The 21,118-nt window shown below is 41.1% G+C and overlaps 1 protein-coding gene across 4 annotated transcripts in view; it reads right to left on the reverse strand.

Moving 5' to 3' along the window:
* dennd1a.L (DENN domain containing 1A L homeolog) overlaps positions 1–15,079 on the reverse strand; it is a 442,273-nt gene extending 427,194 nt beyond the window's left edge. The window contains exon 1 of one of the 4 annotated variants that reach the window (XM_041572481.1): positions 14,899–15,079. In XM_041572481.1, the coding sequence (XP_041428415.1) occupies positions 14,899–14,915 (17 nt within the window). In that variant the 5' untranslated portion in view covers positions 14,916–15,079. The remainder of the gene's footprint in view (positions 1–14,898) is intronic. The other 3 variants (XM_041572482.1, XM_041572483.1, XM_041572484.1) reach the window with 3 other exon arrangements.
* Positions 15,080–21,118: the final 6,039 nt, after the last annotated feature.

Raw genomic sequence — 21,118 nt, forward strand, 5'->3', positions numbered from 1 at the left:
ACTGTGACGTGCCGGCTCAGCAAGGTAGCCACTTGGTGCGCATGCGCAACAGTGTTGCTTGGCGCACATGTGGCGCTGCACAGCGCCGGGAAATTTTTCTTTTTTCAAATTTGATTTAAATTTAGAGAGGGGTTCTGGCCCGGTGAGCTTAGCGAAGACCCGTAAGATGGCTGCGTGGAACTCCAATGCCTGAATCTGAATTCTCTTTTAAAGGAGAAGAAAAGGTCCAAGCCAGTTTATTGCCAACAGATTAGAACACTATATTTATTCTGCAGAATGCTTTACCATACCTGCGTAAACAGCTCCAGACACTGTCTCTGTTTGTTTAGGATAGCAGCTGCCATTTAAGCTTGGTGTGACATCACTTCCTGGCTAAGTCTCACATAAAGCTCTGAGCTCAGATTACAGCAGGGATGGGAGGAGGGAGGGGGAGAGGAGCAAACTGAGCATGCTCAAGCCCTGCCCTGGAGGTTTATGCTGAAAACAGTAAGTCTGATACAGAAGCCCATGTGTACACAATAAAAGGAAAGAAATGCTGTGTTTCTTTTGACAGAGGACTCAGAGCAGCTTTATTTTGAGTTTTGAGGGTTTACTGGTATATTTATATAGACCTTTCTGATAAAGCTTATTTACTTTTAACCTTTACTTTAAAAAGTCGTTGACTAACTCAGAGTTAAAGAGCTCAAAAGCCGAGTGTTCTGTTAAACTCCAGCCTTTATGGATCACATAGCGTTTTTATTTTGCACAACCTATCTATTTACCCAGTTTTTATTTTTACACTGAATTGTTCCTTTAAAGGGCACTTTCACACCCAAACTGGTTCATAATGAAAGCAAATTCTAAGCAACTTTCCAAAATGCATTAAAAATGTTTTTACGACATGTCTGAAAAAATCTGTAGCATAAAGACTTGTGATAAAAATCTTTAATTTGAATGTTAATAAATCGCACCTTACTAAAAGGCACTGCAGCTAAAACAATGTAATAAATATCTGATTGATTCTCATGTGTTATTGGAATGAGGGAAGAGCTTGCCCATATTACTAAGCAACCCAATAAATTCCTTGTTCCATGTGTGAATAAGACTGGATGTAATGTATCAGCTAACCTCAGTTGGTTCCTAGTGAGTGAGTCTCTAAAGAAGAATGTTGGATAAAGAAAAATAACGGAGATTAGAAACTCCATGTGTGGATAGGAGAGGTTGTGTCTGAGTAAGCAGTTGATATTTTTGTTATTGGTTGCTAGTCACAAGAAATACACAATCCACAGGAGAAAGTTCACAGACCTCCGTGCTATGCCAGAACTTCCGAAAGTGTCCTGAACCCAGCAGCATCTTAAACTCATGACCACCCAGTGTCACAGGCAATCCTTCTACTGAAGTCTATTTTTTCTTTTTATGCAGGTTTGTACATATACTATATAAAGGTTCATGCACCAAATTACAGGAAGGCATCTCCCGTAGACTCTATTTTAATCAATTCATATTTTTAAAAATTATTTATTTTTTGTAGGTGGACAAAACAATCCTATTGGGTTTATTTAAGGTTTACATGATTTTTAGCAGATTTAAAGGAGAAGTCAACCTGTACGGGGAAAAAACCCTCCCCCCTCCCCTGTGTAGGTTCTCTTCCCCCCCCCCGGCCTACCTGCCCCACCTGGCAAATGGCCCTAACTTGTTACTCACCCCTCGGCGCAAGTCCTCTGCTGCGGAGTTCACAGGCGCCATCTTCTCCCGATCGGTCTTCCTCCTGCTTTGACCAGCGTTTTTGGCGCATGCGCAGTACGAGGCATTTACTGGTAAGGATCTTCTGCGCATGTGCCGAAAGTCATGAAGTTTCGGAAAAAAAGGGTTTTTTCCCCCTACAGGTTGACTTCTCCTTTAAGGCATGGAGATCCATTACAGAAAGATCCCTTATCCGAAAGCATTATGGATAACAGGTCCAATAACTGTACTAGAAAATAGCAAACCTGCAACTGAATGTACAAAGTAAAGTAACTTGTAATTTTCAGAGCAAAGACACTCAAGCAAGAGTTTTGGCACCAAGGTCTTCCTGTAACCGCTCTATGTGTATTCAAATGCAAGCTTGTCACTCACTAGTATAATGAGGAGCAGCGGCCTAAAGTAATAAGGAGAGTTCTTCTTCCAACCAGTTGCACACAAAATTTTTGAATGACAAAATGTCTCCCCCCATTCAGTGCTTATGGGAATCTTGCGAAACCAACAACACAAGAAATTTTTATTCATATTTTGTATGAAGGCATGTTTTTGGACAAAAATAGGATGAACTCTGCTCTGTGTGCAATGTGTCTTGTGAGCATTAAAAAACACCTATGCTTGTTTACATATACTGTTTACATATACCATGTGATATGGGTGACAAGATGATCTGCCCAAACAGCCCCTAAGTTGCCATACTTATACAGATGGTCAGGCAATATGATCAAAATTCAACCATACTGCCCAACCTCAGGCCATGCATGGCTAAATTAAAGGAAGCATTATTCAGTTGAGTTTATGTTTTGAAAAAAAGTAACAGACACTGAACTTCCAGAAAAAAAGATGTATCTAAATCCACAGACTGAAATTAAAAAATTGTCTGTCTCCCTGATCTGCCCTAATTACTCCACAATTATGCCAAAATATTGTCCATGATTTAGCAAACCCCTCACACACCCTGCATGAACCCTGCATTCCCCAACACTTTCACAACCCACAAATCCCCTTGATGGGGCCTCTGGGTTCCCAAGCTGCTGGGCTGTTCCCTTTTGTGTACCTTAAAGGGATACTGTCATGGGAAAACATGTGTTTTTCAGAACGCATCAGTTAATAGTGCTTCTCAAGCAGAATTCTGCACTGAAATCCATTTTTCAAAAGAGCAAACAGATTTTGTTATCTTCAATTTTGAAATCTGACATGGGGCTAGACATATTGTCAGTTTCCCAGCTGCCCCAGTCATGCGACTTGTGCTCTGATAAACTTCAATCACTCTTTACTGCTGTACTGCAAGTTGGAGTGACATCACCCCCTCCCTTCTTCCCCCCCCAGCAGCCAAACAAAAGAACAATGGGAAGGTAACCAGATAGCTGATCCCTAACACAAGATAACAGCTGCCTGGTAGATCTAAGAACAACACTCAATAGTAAAAACCCATGTCTCACTGAGACACATTCCGTTACATTGAGAAGGAAAAACAGCAGCCTGCCAGAAAGTATTTCTCTCCTAAAGTGCAGGCACAAGTCACATGACCAGGGGCAGCTGGGAAATTGACAATATGTCTAGCCCCATGTCAGATATCAAAATTGAATATAAAAAAATCTGTTTGCTCTTTTGAGAAATGGATTTCAGTGCAGAAGTCTGCTGGAGTAGCACTATTAACTGGTGTGTTATGAAAAAAACATGTTTTCCATGACAGTATCCCTTTAAGTAAAAGCAAAGTCCCACTGAGACTGATTCAATTACATTAAGTAGGAGAAATAACAGCCTGCCAGAAAGTAGTTCCATCCTAAAGTGCAGGCACAAGTCACATGACTGGGGCAGCTGGGAAATTGACAATATGTCTAGCCCCATGTCAGATTTCAAAATTGAATATATAAAAAATCTGTTTGCTCTTTTGAGAAATGGATTTCAGTGCAGAATTCTAATGGAGCAGCATTATTATCTAAGTTGATTGATTGTTTTTCCATGACAGTATCCCTTTAAGAAAGCAGACAGCAGAACCCTGCAAAAGAACAAAATCATACCTCCCAACTGTGCCGTTTTTAGAGGGACAGTCCCTCTTTTGACAAGATACAAAAAGGAAAAATTGTGAGAGCACTCCATGGCTAAATAAAAATGTACTAAAATACATTGGAAGTGCTACTGATCTGGCCAAATTAACTACAGACATAGAAAAAAAGAAGAAAAATTGATCAATGCACATTCCCTGGTCCCCTGTCATATCAGTAATCTATGCAGATGCATGTATTTACAAAGACAGGGGGTTTTTTAGTTACAAAATTATGATCATAAGATTGATAAGCCACCATACCACGTCAAGGTAAAACCCATATGGCGGTCCCTAACTATTTACCTCTGGTCATAATTTCAAATGCTAAAGCCTCCCGGCATAAGAGCATTACCTGAAAAATAAGGTCTCTTTTGACAAGACAACCCGCAGTCCCTCATTTGTACTGTAAAGTCCAGTTTTTCTCCGCACTGAACAGCCAGAAAAAGAAACAAAGTTTCTAACTTAATTGGCTTTTGACAGCCACAACAGAAGATAAGATACATTGGTAACAATTCAAATGTATCTAGATAAGCAAATACGTAATTGTAACAATATAAGATAACAGCTCCCTTGGGAAAAGTTAGACTCACAGCTTTAAGGGCAAATCACCTTCATTGGCAAAACTGTAATAACTGAAAAGAAACACAGAAATATGTTCAAACTTTTATAACCTGCGAGATTTTGTAAAATGAACAAGGTTATTAGGGGGTGTAGCCACGAAAATGGGCATGGTCAAAAAAAATTCCCATGCAACTCGCGGCAACTTTTTTGTCGTTCTTTTTATTCCCAAAATGTTGGGAGGTATGGCAATATATATATATAGGATGCACACTTATTAGCTGCTCTATTTAACACTACGATTCTTCGAGTGAAGGATTCGAAGGTAAAAAACTTCGAATTTCGAAGTTTTTTGGGCTACTTCGACCTTCGACTATGACTTTGAATCGAAGGATTCGTAGAAAAAATCGTTCGACTATTCGAGCATTTGATAGTCGAAGTACTGTCTCTTTAAAAAAAACTTCGACCCCCTAGTTCTCCATCTAAAAGCTACCGAAGTCAATGTTAGCCTCTGGGGAAGGTCCTAGGGAAGGAATTATCCTTCGATCGTTCGATCTAACTATCTGCGCTAAATTCTAGTCGAATATCGAGGGTTAATTAACCCTCGATATTCGACCCTTAGTGAATCGGCCCCTACAGGTATAGCAGTGTGATCAATAGGCCTGGGGTCCCCAACCTTTTTTGGCCCGGGGACCAAAAAAGAGCCAAATTTTATTTTTTTCAAGGACCGGGGGGGGGGGGGGTTGGGAGGGGTCTGAGGGGGTCAGGAGGGGTCGGAGGGGGGGCCATGGAGGGGTCGAGAAGGTTGTCGGAGGGGGATGGAGGGGTCGGCATCCAATTTGGGTGCGCCGGCATCAAATTCGGCGCAACACGTTCATTGATCGTCGGCTTAGTTCAGGACTGTCCGCGGCCCGGTTCTGGGACACGGCCCAGTGGTTGGGGGCCCCTGCACTAGGCAATAATTACTAAAATTTGGTTATGAGCTAAAATAAGAACCAACCAAACTGTGGAACAGAAAAGTAAAAAGGAAACCTGGAGGCCAAGGGCAAAAGCACCTGAGAATTATATTTGACACCAGGGCTGTCCATGCTTGATAAAGAGTGGAGTGCCACTTGAAACATTGCACTATGTTGCTATACTGCTATGCAAAGTTTTGCAAACAATAATGGCGGTTTTAATGAAAATTGGAGTGCTGTCAATGGAGATGTATTTACATGTCCATAGGCTACAAAAAGCTCAGTCCCTCCCCATTGAACAGCAATTATAGGCACACTTACCATCTGACATAATATTAACTGCCATATACATCAATGAGGTGCAACTGCAAGCTTGTCGTCTGCCCGCACAGCTATTCATTTTCCACGACAAGAATGCATGGAATTGCCTTAAATTGCCTTAAATGGTCACTATACATTTTCACTTCTCCTTTGTAGTTGCCTAATAGAAAGTGTAAAGTTTTTGAGCACATCATTTCAGCACTGGCATCAAAGGGATACATCCCTGGACCTGTGCCTATGTCAGGCACCCAAGTTAATTCAATCTCTATGTTTATTCCGCTGTGGAAAAAATGCACTGGCCTGCAGAACGTCATACCCCATCTTACTTATTCTTTCTAGACTTAGACTTGTATATGTGCAGTTTACTAAAACAGGAAAACGTTAGTATACAAGCATGCGCAAGTGCAAGTCTAGCTGCAGCAACCTTAGTCACTGCAGCTTTGCACAGGGCAATGAGCAGCTACATTTTCCTCGGCATAAAGTGCAAGCCATATTTTTAAACACTGTAATGTTTTAGGTTTTATGCTAAGTGGATTTCCTGAAGTTCAAATTTGTCTTCAAGATTTACATCTGGTAATACTAATAGAAAAATATGAGTCAGCGGCATGGCGAATAGCCATGAATAATTTATAAACAGGGCTGACTATATCTCTCGTGTTCCTACTTTAACTCTTGCTGGCCTTTCCTAGCCCTTGTCCTCAGTCTGCAAATGATTAAACTTGGGTTTGAAGAGGTGAATGCTAAATAGTAAAGGGGTGGTTCACCTTTAAATTAAAGGGATCCTGTCATCGGAAAACATGTTTTTTTCAAAACGCATCAGTTAATAGTGCTACTCCAGCAGAATTCTGCAATGAAATCCATTTCTCAAAAGAGCAAACAGATTTTTTTATATTCAATTTTGAAATCTGACATGGGGCTAGACATTTTGTCAATTTCCCAGCTGCCCCTGGTCATGTGACTTGTGCCTGCACTTTAGGAGAGAAATGCTTTATTGCAGGCTGCTGTTTTTCCTTCTCAATGTAACTGAATGTGTCTCAGTGAGACATGGGTTTTTACTATTGAGTGTTGTTCTTAGATCTACCAGGGCAGTTGTTATCTTGTGTTAGGGAGCTGCTATCTCGTTACCTTCCCATTGTTCTTTTGTTTGGCTGCTGGGGGGGAAAAGGGAGGGGGTGATATCACTCCAACTTGCAGTACAGCAGTAAAGAGTGATTGAAGTTTATCAGAGCACATGACTTGGGGAAGCTGGGAAATTGAGAATATGTCTAGCCCCATGTCAGATTTCAAAATTGAATATAAAAAAATCATTTTGCTCTTTTGAGAAACGGATTTCAGTGCAGAATTCTGCTGGAGCAGCACTATTAACTGATTCATTTTGAAAAAAAATTCCTATGACAGTATCCCTTTAACTTTTGGTAGTGAGTGATATTTTGAGACAATCTGCAATTGGTTTTCATTTTTTTATTATTTGTGGTTTTTCAGTTATTAAGCTTTTTATTCCGCAGCTCTCCAGTTTGCAATTTCAGCAATGAGGTTGCTAGGGTCCATAATACCCAAGCAACCATGCGCTGATTTGAATAAGCGACTGGAATATGAATAGGAGTAGGACTATTCAGACCACGGAATAAACATAGAGATTGAATTTACTTGGGCATCTGGGCACAGGTCCAGGGAAAGATGAAAAGAAAAAGCAGCAATAACAGTAAATTTTGGCCTCACAGAGCATTTATTTTTAAATGGGGTCAGAGACCCCAATTTCAAAGCTGAAAAGAGTCAGACGAAGGTAAATAATATAAAAACTATAAAAGAGTAAATGAAGGCCGACTGAAAAGTTGCTTTAAACTAGCCATTCTATAACATACTGAAATTTACCTTTAAATTGTTCACATTTAAATTAACTTTTAGTTCGATGTAGAGAGACAATTTGCAATTGGTTTTCATGTTTTATTATTTGTGGCTTTTGAGTTATTTAGCGTTTTATTCAACAGCTCTCCAGTTCCGAATTTGCGGTTTCTAGAGTCCAATTTACCCTAGCAACCATAAATTGATTTAAATGAGAGACTGGAATATAAATAAGAGGGCCTGAATAGAAAGCGAAGTAATAAATAGTAGCAATAAAAATATATTTGTAGCCTTACAGAGCATTTGTTTATTAGATGGGGTCGGTGACCCCCATTTAAAAGCTGGGGAGAGTCAGAAGAAGGCAAATAATTCAAAAACTATTAAAAAGATGAAAAGTTGCTTATAATTGGCCATTCTGTAGCATACTCAAAGTTAACTTGAAGGTGAACAACCTCTTTAAAGCCAAAATGTGCAGTGTACAACAATGGCTAGTAAGATGAAAGGTTAACTAGGCATCCTCCCTAGCAACCTCTGTTAATATATAATTTAATTTTTCTGTTAACACAAACTTGTTTTTCTGCATACATTCATTTAGTCTTCAGCTATGGACACCAAGTATTTTTTTCAGTGCATCTGCATTAACCTTCGTACATTCTCTATCTTCGTTGGAGTGAAATCTATACATTACAGTAAATGATCACCCAGAAACAGTTGTTTGCTTTATTAAGGAAAACGTGAATCTAAGCAACTTTTCAATACTCCTTCATTAAGAGCCATGGTATCTGATGATAATTCAGGTTTCAATGTAAACTGCTTGACAAGCCCTCATATCACCACCTGTCAGTGATGGGTTTTATTTTCTAGACTACTAGGAACTAACACTATCAGATCATTTACAGTTATGTCTATGATAGGCTGCACTTTCAGGATATTAAAGAAAAGAATGCATCAGGCTACTACCAGTAACGTAAAAACATTTTTTAAAGGGATACTGTCATGGGAAAACATGTTTTTTTTGTCAAAACACATCAGTTAATAGTGCTGCTCCAGCAGAATTCTGTACTGAAATTCAATTCTCAAAAGAGCAAACAGATTTTTTTTATATTCAATTGTGAAAACTGACATGGGGCTAGACATTTTGTCAGTTTCCCAGCTGCCCCAGTCATGTGACTTGTGCCTGCACTTTAGGATGGAACTACTTTCTGGCAGGCTGTTATTTTTCCTACTTAATGTAACGGAATCAGTCTCAGTGGGACTTGGCTTTTACTATTGAGTGTTGTTCTTAGATCTACCAGCCAGCTGTTATCTTGTGTTAGGGAGCTGTTATCTGGTTAACTTCCCATTGTTCTTTTGTTTGGCTGCTGGACGGGGGGGGGGGGTGATATCACTCCAACTTGCAGTACAGCAGTAAAGAGTGAATAAAGTTTATCTGAGCACAAGTCACATGACTGGGGCAGCTGGGAAACTAACAGCCCCATGTCAGATTTCAAAATTGAATATAAAAAAATCTGTTTGCTCTTTTGAGAAATGGATTTCAGTGCAGAATTCTGCTGGAGCAGCACTATTAACTGAAGCATTTTGAAAAAATGACAGTATCCCTTTAAAAAAAATTGTTTGTACATAACCAAAAAAAACACCAGGACACATTTAACTTTTAATTCACAAAGTTTTTAATAAGAAATAACTGATACTCCGCTTGCGTTCCTATTCAGAAAATGCGACGATCCATCGTGCGACGCTTGATTTTTCCTGCCTATAGATGGCAGGGAGGAGAAATCGAGCGTTGCACAATAGATCGTCGCCCTGTCGCCTTTTCTGAAGAGGAGCACAAACGAAGTATCGCTAAGTTATTTCTCATTAAAGTTAAATGTGTCTTGGTGTTTTTTGTTTTTTTTGTTATGTACAAACAAATTTTTAAAAATAAAAAAAAATCATGTTACTGGTTCCTTAAAGTTAAATATAAATATAATGGCAACTGAAATCACTATTTGTTTATTCCTTACTGACTTTTAAAAAAAAAAAAAAAAAAAATTTAACAAGTCAGTTTGCATGTGCTACATTGTTTCTGGACACAGTGATACAGGTTCTGCTCCATTGTTACCAGATTGCAGAGACTACTGTACAAACAGCCAAATAAACACTCCTTTCACACTTTCGGCGCAAGGAGAATTTCAATTTAAAGGAGAAGGACAGGTTTAATAACTGGAGAGGTGCCAAATGTCACATAGTTACAGAGTTACATCGTTAAGCTTGGTTGAAAAAAAGACCATCATACATTCAAATAAATTATATATACCAATAGCTTTATTAATTACTTGTACCCATATTTTGGTTTCCACTCAAACCTAACAACAGCTTTTCTATAACTATATAAAGTAGTTACTGTTGCACATATACAGCATTGCCATTAAGTTAGTGACACAAACTCCTTGTTTGCCAGGACAGCACTTGGTCTTTTCTTAGCACAAATATTAGCCAGTGGCTTCCAGAATGTTATTCCCTCTAGAGTTCTAGTTACAAGTTACAGCCGGATGCCTCCATTTTACAGACCCTAATTTTAAGTTTTACCATTTTTGTGGTCCCACCAATGCATAATACATTTCCCTGTCTTTACATATTTTTTATTCTATACATATCCCCTGAAAAATATAAAATGGAGGAACATAAAGTAGAGAAACAACAGCAGGAAGAGTCACTAGTATAGAAACTATGTTTATACATTCTATTTCAATCTAGAGGAAAGCTGCTTTGTTCCCAAAGTGGCAGAACGGTTAAAAGATAAGAGACTCTAAAAACAAACAATGAGGGAGATACAGGACAGGAACACTGACATTCACACTCATATGCCCTGGGAAAGAAGCTGCTTCATCAGGAGAAGATCCTCTACTGTGATTCTCTCATTTCTCACACAGTTGAAGAGCAGGAAGCTTCTCTCAGAGGGAAGGGGCAGAGCTAAACCAAACTGCTGCTCTGAGCAGTAGAATAGGCATTGGGATGGTCCATTATTTTAAGGGGTGCTGGACATAAATTTTAAGCCTTTTATAAGCCTATTGCAAGTTCTTAATGCTAATTTTAATGTGTTCATATAACAAAAACGAAACAATATATATACATATCCTTTATTATGCCCCTATCTGTCGCTGCCCATGTCTCTAGTGCTTCCATCTGGCAGCTCAGTAATTTAGGTGCAAATTGTTATAATTTTGCAACATTTAGTTGATACATTTCTCAGCAGTATCTCTGGAGTATTAGCAACTATTGTATCAATTATAACAGCTGCCTGTAATGAAATTTGGGGATTCTGCTCAGCAAGACCAAAGATAACAAATGTATCGACTGTAACAATTTAGAACAGTCAAAGAGTCAGCGACCCTACCCTCCCAGAGCTGCTTCAGAAAAGGGAAAAAATTAAGACTTTACACTTCAATATTAGAAAAACGGTCACGAGTAGAAAATAGAAAGTAATTGGAAAAATTCTTTATTTCTGGTGAACTATCTAAAACCAACTGAAAAAAAAGTGTTGGAAGGTGAACAACCCATTTAAAGGCATTAACAGAAGTAGCCATCACAACATCATCCGGTATGGCTTTCCATAAAAAATGGGCAGGTCAGGGTACATGGATAACAGCTGGTTATGAAGAGCGGGTCTGAAAAGTGAGCGCTACAGGGATTTTAGGAAACAGGGAGCAGTAAAAATTTACTGGCGATTACATTGCCAATACGTTTGTGATACAAGCAATGGCCCTAGCATTATACAGCAAGCTGGTGAATTGTACTGAATTGACAAGGTGGCCACCCCCCCACCCCCCCATGATTGAACCTTTCCTTCTGCTTTAACTAATGTATATTTCCCTTGAATGCAAAGCAGAATCGACACACAGGGATTAAAATGAATTTTCCTTCAAAGTACTAAACCAGGGGTGCCCAAAAGGTAGATCGGGTAGAACTTTAGCTGGGGATCAGTAGAGCTCAAGACCAGTGGTGGATTAATGACATGTGAGGCCCCTAGGCTACACTTTGCACAGGGCCCCCTTCTAGGGTAGGGCTTTATTTCGGCACAGTACGCGCCATGCTTTTTTTAAAAAAAAAGACAATCACCGTGTAAATACGCTAGCAGTTTCAAGCTTGGGCAATGGCACATAGCGTATTTACGCGGCGGTTAACTTTTACAAAAATTATTTCACACACAAAACCAGTAGCACTCTGATAAAAAGTTATTTAGACAGACTGTTTCAGGCACAGGCTGGCTCTACAGCTTCTGCTGGGCCCAGCCGGTTGCCTCCTGCTGCTGGCCAGTAATTGTAGATAAGGTGTGCTTCAAAAGCGGATTAAGCTCTTTGCAGCCCCGGGTGCACGCCGTACCCCCTGCCAGGGCAACGTGTACATGTAGTAAATAAAGCAGCAGCACTCCGGTATATGTGAAAAACTTGCAAACTTTTACTTCAATGCAATAGGCAATGTTTCGGGCTACGCAGGCCCTTTGTCAAGCCATTCTTGATGGCTTGACAAAGGGCCTGCGTAGCCCGAAACGTTGCCTATTGCATTGAAGTAAAAGTTTGCAAGTTTTTCACATATACCGGAGTGCTGCTGCTTTATTTACTCCTGCTGCTGGCCGACCCCTGTGAATGGCCACTACTCTCACTCTCAGTGGCCTGGCTGGCTTGACATATATATAAAAAAAAATTCTCTGCCCACTGACTGTTGCTGGACCGGGGGTGCTCCCCCGCCCGTGCCTTGCTTTTTAGCCAGCAGTTAGGCAGGACCTCGTGTGTACGAGAGCGCGCTCAACTCTCTTAAGCCGCGGGTCTGCTTCAGCGCACACCACTGACGTCAATGGTGAGCGCAATTCCAACCAAGACAGTCAGCCCGGCACTGTGCACACTCAGAGAGACCACGCTCTGCACTGTGACGCACATACACCTGCCTGCCTTCAGTGCCTTGCCTTAATTGTCTCCCAGACAGCAAGCCTGGGGGGGGGGCAGACCCTGGACCCGCCGGTGAATTTTTTTTAATTAAAAAAATTTCAATAAAAAACCCATGGGCCCCTACCACGAATGGGCCCCTAGGCTATAGTCTAGGGTAGCCTATCCGCCCCTGCTCAAGACACAGTCAGCAAACAGCTTGTTTAAATCACCCTCCTGTTTCATTCTTTTCATTGAGATATTTATGATGTTAAAGGGGTTGTTTACCTTCTAGTTGTTTTCAGATAGATCACCAGAAATAACGACTTTTTCCAATGACTTTCTATTATATATGTGTCACTGTTTTTCTAATATTGATGTATAAAGTGTAATTTTTCACTTTCTAAAGCAACCCTGGGAGGGGAGGACGCCGACCCTGTGAACTGTTCTAAATTGATACATTTAGTTGATACATTTCTTATGTTTGTCCCTGCTGAGCAGAAGCTCTGAGTTTCATCAAAGGCAGCTGTTAGAATTGATACAATAGTTGCTGATACTCTAAAGATGCTGCTGAGAAATGTATCAACTAAATGTTGCAAAATTGTAACAGTTCAGAATCTGCGCCTGAATTACTGAGCTGCCAGACTCAAACAGCAGAGACACGAACATTCAATTTTAAAGTTAGATTTTGGAAAAACAGTAAAAAAATAAATAATGGAAAGTAACTGAAAAAGTTCTTTATTTCTGGGGAACAATCTGAAAACAACTGAACTGAAAAAAGTGCTTGGAAGTTGAACAACCCCTTTGAGGTTACGTAAGAAATAGTTGTTTCTGAAATACAACACTATACAATAAATTCTCTCATAAATCAATATAATACACAAAAGCCATGAATATCTTGTAAATTATATCCTTATAAACGGTGAGTTCTGATGTCATCAGTTATAAATGGTGAGTTCTGATGTCATTTCAGTCACATGACTCATTGAAATTTGTGTATTATAATAAATAAAGTACCCCCAGTTGTAAAATATGAGGATATTAGAAGTATAGTTTAGTATGTTATAGAAAAGCCAATTCTAAGCAACCTTTCAATTGGTTTTCATTAATTATTTTATTTTAGTTTTAGTTTTATAGTTATTTGCCTTTTTCTTCTGACTCTTTGCAGCTTTCAAATGGGCGTCGCTGACCCCTTCTAAAAAAACAAAAAAAAAAATGCTCTGTAAGGCAACACGTGTATTGCTATTGCTACTTTTTATTACTCGTCTTTTATGCAGGCCCACTCCTGTTCATATTCCAGTCTCTTATTCAAGTCAATGTATGGTTGCTAGGGGAATTTGGACACTAGCTACCAGAATGCAGATGGAAGAATAAAAAGCTAAATAACTCAAAAACCTTAAATAATAAAAAATGAAAACCAATGGAGAATTGTCTCGGAATAACACTCTCTGCGTCATACTAAAAGTTAGCTCAAAGGTGAACAACCCCTTTAAAAAGTTGTTTTTTTAGTGTCGGTATCACTTTAAGAACAGGTAGCAACTCAAATTCCCAAAGGCAATTGGGCCGCCTGATTGGAGCTTTTTCCCAATTGCCCCAGCAGCCAGTGGGAATGATATGGAACCCCCTCTACACTGAGGTCCTTTTAAATAAAATAAAAAAGCTCCAATAACAGCTAAAAGGATACAACAACAAAAAAAGATATTTATGAGTAAATATTGTGAAGGGTTAAGTGAAACAACTGGGTTATTCCACCTGTAATGTAATTCTTGGGCACAGTATATAATTATACGTCATTCAGACACTTTAAGGGATACTGTAATGGGAAAAAAAAAAATTCAAAATGAATCAGTTAATAGTGCTGCTCCAGCATTGAAATCCATTTCTCAAAAGAGCAAACAGACTTTTTTTATATTCAAATTTGAAATCTGACATGGGGCTAGACATATTGTCAATTTGCCAGCTGCCCCAAGTCATGTGCTCTGATAAACTTCAATCACTCTTTACTGCAGTACTGCAAGTTGGAGTGTTACCAACCCCCCCCCCCCCCAAGCAGCCAAACAAAAGAACAATGGGAAGGTAACCAGATAACAGCTCCCTAACACAAGATAACAGCTGCCTGATAGATCTAAGAACAACACTCAATAGTAAAAACCCATGTCCCACTGAGACTTCTTCAGTTATATTGAGAAGGAAAAACAGCAGCCTGCCAGAAAGCATTTCTCTCCTAAAGTGCAGGCACAAGTCACATGACCAGGGGCAGCTGGGAAATTGACAATATGTCTAGCCCCATGTCAGATTTCAAAATTGAATATAAAAAAATCTGTTTGCTCTTTTGAGAAATGGATTTCAGTGCAGAATTCTGCTGGAGTAGCACTATTAACTGATGTGTTTTGGGAAAAAACATGTTTTCTGATGACAGGATCGCTTTAATTTCAGGCATACACCGCTGCACATTCCTTAAATACAAGTGTTTGTGAGTGTATCAGTGTTTATATGCCCTTGAAGCACATGGCTCTCTATACAAACATGGGGACACATTAACGCTGGCACTTACTTCAGCCTGGAGCCCATGGTCTCCGGTGTCCCAGTATCCCTCCGGGTTCCTTATCTTGCTCTATTTCCCTTACATACACAGCGCCATGGTCAAGGAGCCGCGCACCCACCCGGGGGCTAATGGGTGTTGTAGTTTTTTGCATTCTGCACAGCAGCCAAATACGATGAATAGAAACTACAACTACCGGCAGGCTTTGCGCGACAGGCAGAACCTACGGCGCAGTGCGCAAGGAGCCTGTCACGGTTCTGGGAGGGACAGGGATTGGGGACAACTCGGCTGGGGACGCCTCCTCTTATATTTCCAACCAATGGGGAAGCAGGATGGATAATAGGAAGCCGAGGGCGTGGCGTGTTTCTGTGTTCTGAGTGAAATATAAACTGAGGAGCAGAAGTGACTGTAGTGTGCGACTTGTTACAAAGCACTAACCAATAAACTCTATTTTGTTGAATCTGTGCCCTGGAAAGGAAATAGACGCATTGTATTATTTTACAAACTGGCCAGGAATAAACTGGCCAGTAAAAATGATGGTTGATCCCAATGTTATTAATAGGGATAAAAGATAAATATATAGGAAGGCCTGTATTTTTTTCCAGAAAAGGTGGCGATCCTAGTCACAATTGTACAGTTGGGCAGGGTGATGCTCATCATGGTTAGGGTTGCCACCTTTTACAGAAAAAAATACCGGCCTTCCTATATATTTATCTTTTTTTTCCCTATAAATAACATTGGGATCAACCATCATTTTTACTGGCCAGGCTGGTAAAATACCGGCCAGATGGCAATCCTATTTACCGGTAAAACACCTGCCAAGGCCGGGGCCGGTATTATAAATTTACAGGCAATGTAGCTGCCGGTAAATTTGTAATACCCCTAACAAAAGCCCTTGGCCCGCCCCGAATCCGCTCAAAACTTTCCTTTTCTCCGCCTTCGTGGCTCCATCTCCTTTTACATCATGACCCACCCCGTTTGTCCCCCCCCCCAACCACCGCCTGGCCGGTAAAAATTATGGTTGATCCCAAAGTTATTCATAGGGAAATGTCACGAGCGCTGGACACGGTCAGCGCGTCTACTCCCTTCAGTGGCAAAATCCAAAATGTCGGCACCCGTAGCTACCACGTGATTAGCGGAGGCGCCAGATGACGTCACAAATCGGCACCAACGCAATGACACCACGAACCGGCGACAAATTCAAATATAGGGACGCCCAGGACGCCAGTTCAATGCCCAAGTATAGAATCTGATTCTCAGCATTCCTGGGTGCTATTATATTGCTTCCTGATTGTTTATTGGATTTTGACCTCTACTTTGTTCTGGACTTTGACCCTTCGCTGCCTGCCTTGAGACTCTTGCCTGTACCCTGACCTTGTCTCCTGTTTAACCCTTCGGCTACTACGATCTGGATTTTTGACCATGTGCTTCCTCCTTGGTCCGGACTACTCCCGCTGGGAGCCGATAGGGAAAAAAAGATAATTATATAGTAAGGCCGGTATTTTTTTCCAGAAAAGGTGGCAACCTTAACGCTAAGTGGAAATTTTATAAAAAGGTGGCAACCCTACTCCCAACATTTGAAAAATAGAGAGTGGGACTAAAAGATCTGGTGAAATATTTTGGTCACGCCCATTTTATGACCACACCCCCTAAATACCACGTCTATTTTACAAAATTTGTCAGGTTATGGAAAGTTTGAACACATTTCTGGGGGTCTTAGGGTCAGATTTTATGTTATTACAGTTTTGCTAATGAAGGTGAATTGCCCTTAACGCTGAAAGTCTCCCAAGAGACCTGCTTTTCTTGAATAGTTACAATTGTATCTTTGCTTATCTTAAATTGTTACAAAGTGCACATGTTGAGTATTCTGGGCTCTCTGCCAAAAGACTCTTATTTAATAACATTTCAGAAACTTTGTATCTTTTTCTGGCTCAAGTGCAAGAGATCAAAGAGAAAGTTTGGACATTTCACTAACAATCCGGGACTGTATAAAACGGGACAGCTGGGGGGTATGTCCTTGGCTAAATCCACAGGCCCTCCTCTGGACTACTGCGGGGTCTGGATGCATGCACCTGAGCTCTCTACACAGAACCAGCAGCGCAAATAAAAATAACTATTGGAAGAAGAAATAGAAATAATAATTAGAAAAACAGCTAGTGATTTGCATTCTTGCCAAGGCATTTTGGGGAGATTAGTTCCTCACAGTACCAAATATTTTTTCAAAAATCACGAATTTTTCGGAATTTATTGAACTCAGACGATGGAAAGTCTGAATCAGAAAATCCGTCATAGACCTAGCGAGGTTGCATATGGGGGTTAAAATTTGTGATTTTTTTTTTTATAAAAAAATCATGATATTTTTCACAAATTATGAAACCCGAGGATGGAAAAGTCCGAATCAGAAAATCCGACATCTCAAACCTGTCGAGTTTGCATATAAGTCAGTGGGAGAAGTCCCAAGAATTTTTTGATGTGCACTGGGTTTCATGCAGTTTTCAGGGGTTTCAGGCATAAAGCATAAGAAATCTGAGCTTTTCGAGTGAAAAATCGGAAAAAATCGGAAAATCCGATTTTTTCCTGCAAAGCGAATTTTTGGAAAATGTAATAATAAATAAGTGTAAAAAACCCCAGCCGATTTGATCGGAGTTTGTAGCAGAAAAATTGAGATAAAATTGGACTTTGATAAATAACCCCCTTAGAGTGTGCCACCCATAGATGGGAACTAAAACCTAGACAAAGTTCTAAGACATTAAGGGGCCCATTCACCAAGCTCGAGTGAAGGATTCGAAGTAAAAAAACGTCGAATTTTGAAGTGTTTTTTGGGCTACTTCGACCATTGAATGGGCTACTTCGACCTTCGACTTCGAATCGAATGATTCGAACTAAAAATCATTTGACTATTCGACCATTCGATAGTCGAAGTACTGTCTCTTTAAGAAAAAACTTCGACCCCCTAGTTCGCCACCTAAAAGCTACTGAACCCAATGTTAGCCTATGGGGAAGGTCCCAGGCTTGGTTACGTATATTTTGGTCGAAGGATAATCCTTCGATCGTTGGATTAAAATCCTTCGAATTGTTCGATTCAAAGGATTTAATCGATCGATCAAAGGATTATTCCTTCGATCGTTCGATCAAACTTTTTGCGCAAAATCCTTCGATGTTCGAAGTCGAAGGATTTTCATTCCCCAGTCGAATATTGAGGGTTAATTAACCCTCGATATTCGACCCTTGATGAATTTGCCCCTTAGTTTTTCAAAGATATTTAAGCATGGTACACAGGAGGCAAAAGAACAAGTCTGCTTATGACTGCTAACAGATAACAGATATTCCACAGTAAGTAAATATCTAACTAAAGGTGGCCATACATGAGCCGATAAAAGCTACCGACAGACCGAGTCTGCAGCTTATTGGCCCATGTATGGGGCCCCCCGACGGCTTCCCCCATCGAGATCTGACCATCTCGATCGGATGGGACTAAAAATCCCGTCGGATCCCGCGATCCGACCGCCCGTAAAGCCACCGTTAGGATCCGATCGTTGGGCCTTAGGGCCCATGATCAGTTCAGCCCGACATTGCCCACCTCAAGGTGGGCATATCGTGGAGAGATCCGCTCATTTGGTGACATCTCCAAACGAGCGGATCTCTCCGTGTATGGCCACCTTAAAGGTGGCCATACACGAAGCAGATAAAAGCTGCCGACAGACCGAGTCGACAGTTTATTGGCCCGTGTGTGTGGCCCTCCATTGGGTTTCCCCATCGGTATCTGGCCAATAGTCAGGCAGATGTCGATCGGGCAGGGTTAAAATTCCAGTCGGATAGCGGCCGCATCTGTTCGCAGATGCGGTCTGCGGATTCAACCACCCATATTGGCATAATTATGATCCGATCTGGGAGAGATCCGCTCGTTTGGTGATTTCGCTGGATCTCTACGTGTATGGCTACCTTAGATACTTTAAGGGAGGGATTGCATGCCTTTTTTGCATTAATGGATTCAACTGCCATTTTAGAAACCTTTCCGATTATTCTTCTATTTATGTCTTTCTGGGGTGCACTAAGCATTTTTGCATGTATGGCTATGTGATCTTGTGAGTAATATGTGCAAAGTTTTCTCAGAAATATCCTCAACAAAATCATTCCATGCATCTGCTCATTTTGATGACTGCAAGTCTGGAATAATGTAAGCAGCATGTGGCAATGTAAACTGTCATCATGTTCCGAGCACGCAGCATGCAGCCATGAGGGGGAACAAGCCAATACCCCCATTAGCCTCGTCTACGTCCATCAGCTGCAAACAGAGCTTTATCTGACTGATTTGTCAGCGGAGTTCTTTTACAAGCTAAACAGAGAGAAAACTTGTAGAAGCAGCCAGGCTGCAGAGTTAGTGACATAGGGAAATATATAATAAGACCCACTGCTGTTCTTAAACTAAACCCAATTATAATAATTATTTCTAGATACACAGTTCACATTGAAGGTGAGCTGCCAGGGTTTTACGAATAATAGTAGTTATAGCTTCCAAAACAGGACAATATATTCCTGCCCAAAATTGCGGATGACTACAGAGGAAGCAGAACCCCACTGGCCCCAAGGCCCCTGGTCAGGGAAAGGGGAAGGATTCGGGGGTTTCGGCATAATCCAAAATAGTGGATTCGCTGCATCCCTACTCATAAACAGGGCCGGCCTTAGGCCTATTGGACCAATTGGGACCAATAGGGCCCCGCACCTCTGGGGGCCCCGCACCAGAGGGCAGCACAGATAATATTTCCCTCAGCACATGATGCTGCCTGGCCTGCCCCCAACTTTGAGAGTCCAGCCCATCCCCAAATCCATAGGTCCAGCCCACCCCCAACTCTGATAAGCCAGCCTATCCCCCAACTCCATAGGTCTAGCCTGCCCCCAACTCTCATAGGCCCAGCTTTCCTCCAACCTTGATAGGCCCTGCCTGCCCCCAATCCAACCAAGCCTGCTCCCAAGCTGAATCGGCCCAGCCTGCCTCAAACTAATTGGCCCAGTCCACTCTCCTATTTCCTCCCTCTCTCTCTTACCCTGTGTGCCCCTATTATGTGCCCCTATTTCATCCCTCTCACTCTCTTACCTTGTCTGCCCCTTTCCTTTCTATTTTGTGCCTGTATGCCCTTATTTTCCTAAATACTTGGTGTGTCAGTAGCCAGCAACACTTTGTCTAGGGGCCCCGCCAACATGGTCCCAATTGGGCCCCACATTAAATAGGACCAGCCCTGCTCATAAATGAGCCCTTCCATACCGTGTCTCTATCATTAATATTCTTAAGAACTGGAGGCCTAAGTTTCTTCAGACAGCTTTACCATTGGTTTGTAAAGCATTCTCTTTAATAAAAGCAACCCCTCCTAGAAATAAATATTTGTACTTTAGTTGAAGTTCTTTAGCATACCATTTTAAAATTACTGTATAGAATCCATCTGTTGTTTTTTTTTTTAACCATGAGCCATAAAACTATAAATATGTGGTATGTAGAGAAATGGTGTGTCAGCAATTCCCAGGAAGGAAAAAGAACTGCACTGAATCTAGAAAGAGTCTGTAAATAATAACGCAGGGGAACTCCCAATATGAGTAATTATGAGTGAATGGATTAGTGAGTAAATGGGAAAGCCAGAAGATGACCACACAATTGTAGCACAGAGACTAGGGGGCAAATTTACTAAAGGGCGAAGTGGCTAACGCTAGCAAAAATTCGCCAGCGTGACGTCGTTTTGCCACTTCACTGATTTACTAACGGGTGCTGGCATAAATTCGCTAGCAAAGTGGACCTACTCTAGCACTACTTCGCACCTTTACGCCAGGCGAAGTTGCGCTCTGGCAAAGGGACGTAACTACGCTAATTCACTAAGTTGAGGATTTTCGTGAACGTTACCTCTTGCGCCAGACTTTACTTCGCCACCTCGGACCAGGCGAAGTGCAATAGAATAGATAGGGATGGTCCAAAAAAGTCCCAAAAAAACGCTGGTGACTTTTACTTTTTATAGGGTGATTGGCTGAAAAAGATCGAATTTTTTTTTTAGGGTACCCTCCTTCCCCCCTACATTTGATAACATATGGCACGTAAACTATACTGTGGGCACATGTGTAGGGCATAAGAACACATTTATTAAGGTTCCCTGGCCTTGTGTAGTGTAAGGTAGTTGCTGCAGCATATACGGCCATTGTACTTTAACTGCACGCCGTATACCAATTTGCCATCGCTAGCGTAACTTCG

This window comes from Xenopus laevis, chromosome 8L (genome assembly GCF_017654675.1).
Source record: "Xenopus laevis strain J_2021 chromosome 8L, Xenopus_laevis_v10.1, whole genome shotgun sequence".
Taxonomy (NCBI): Eukaryota; Metazoa; Chordata; class Amphibia; order Anura; family Pipidae; genus Xenopus; species Xenopus laevis.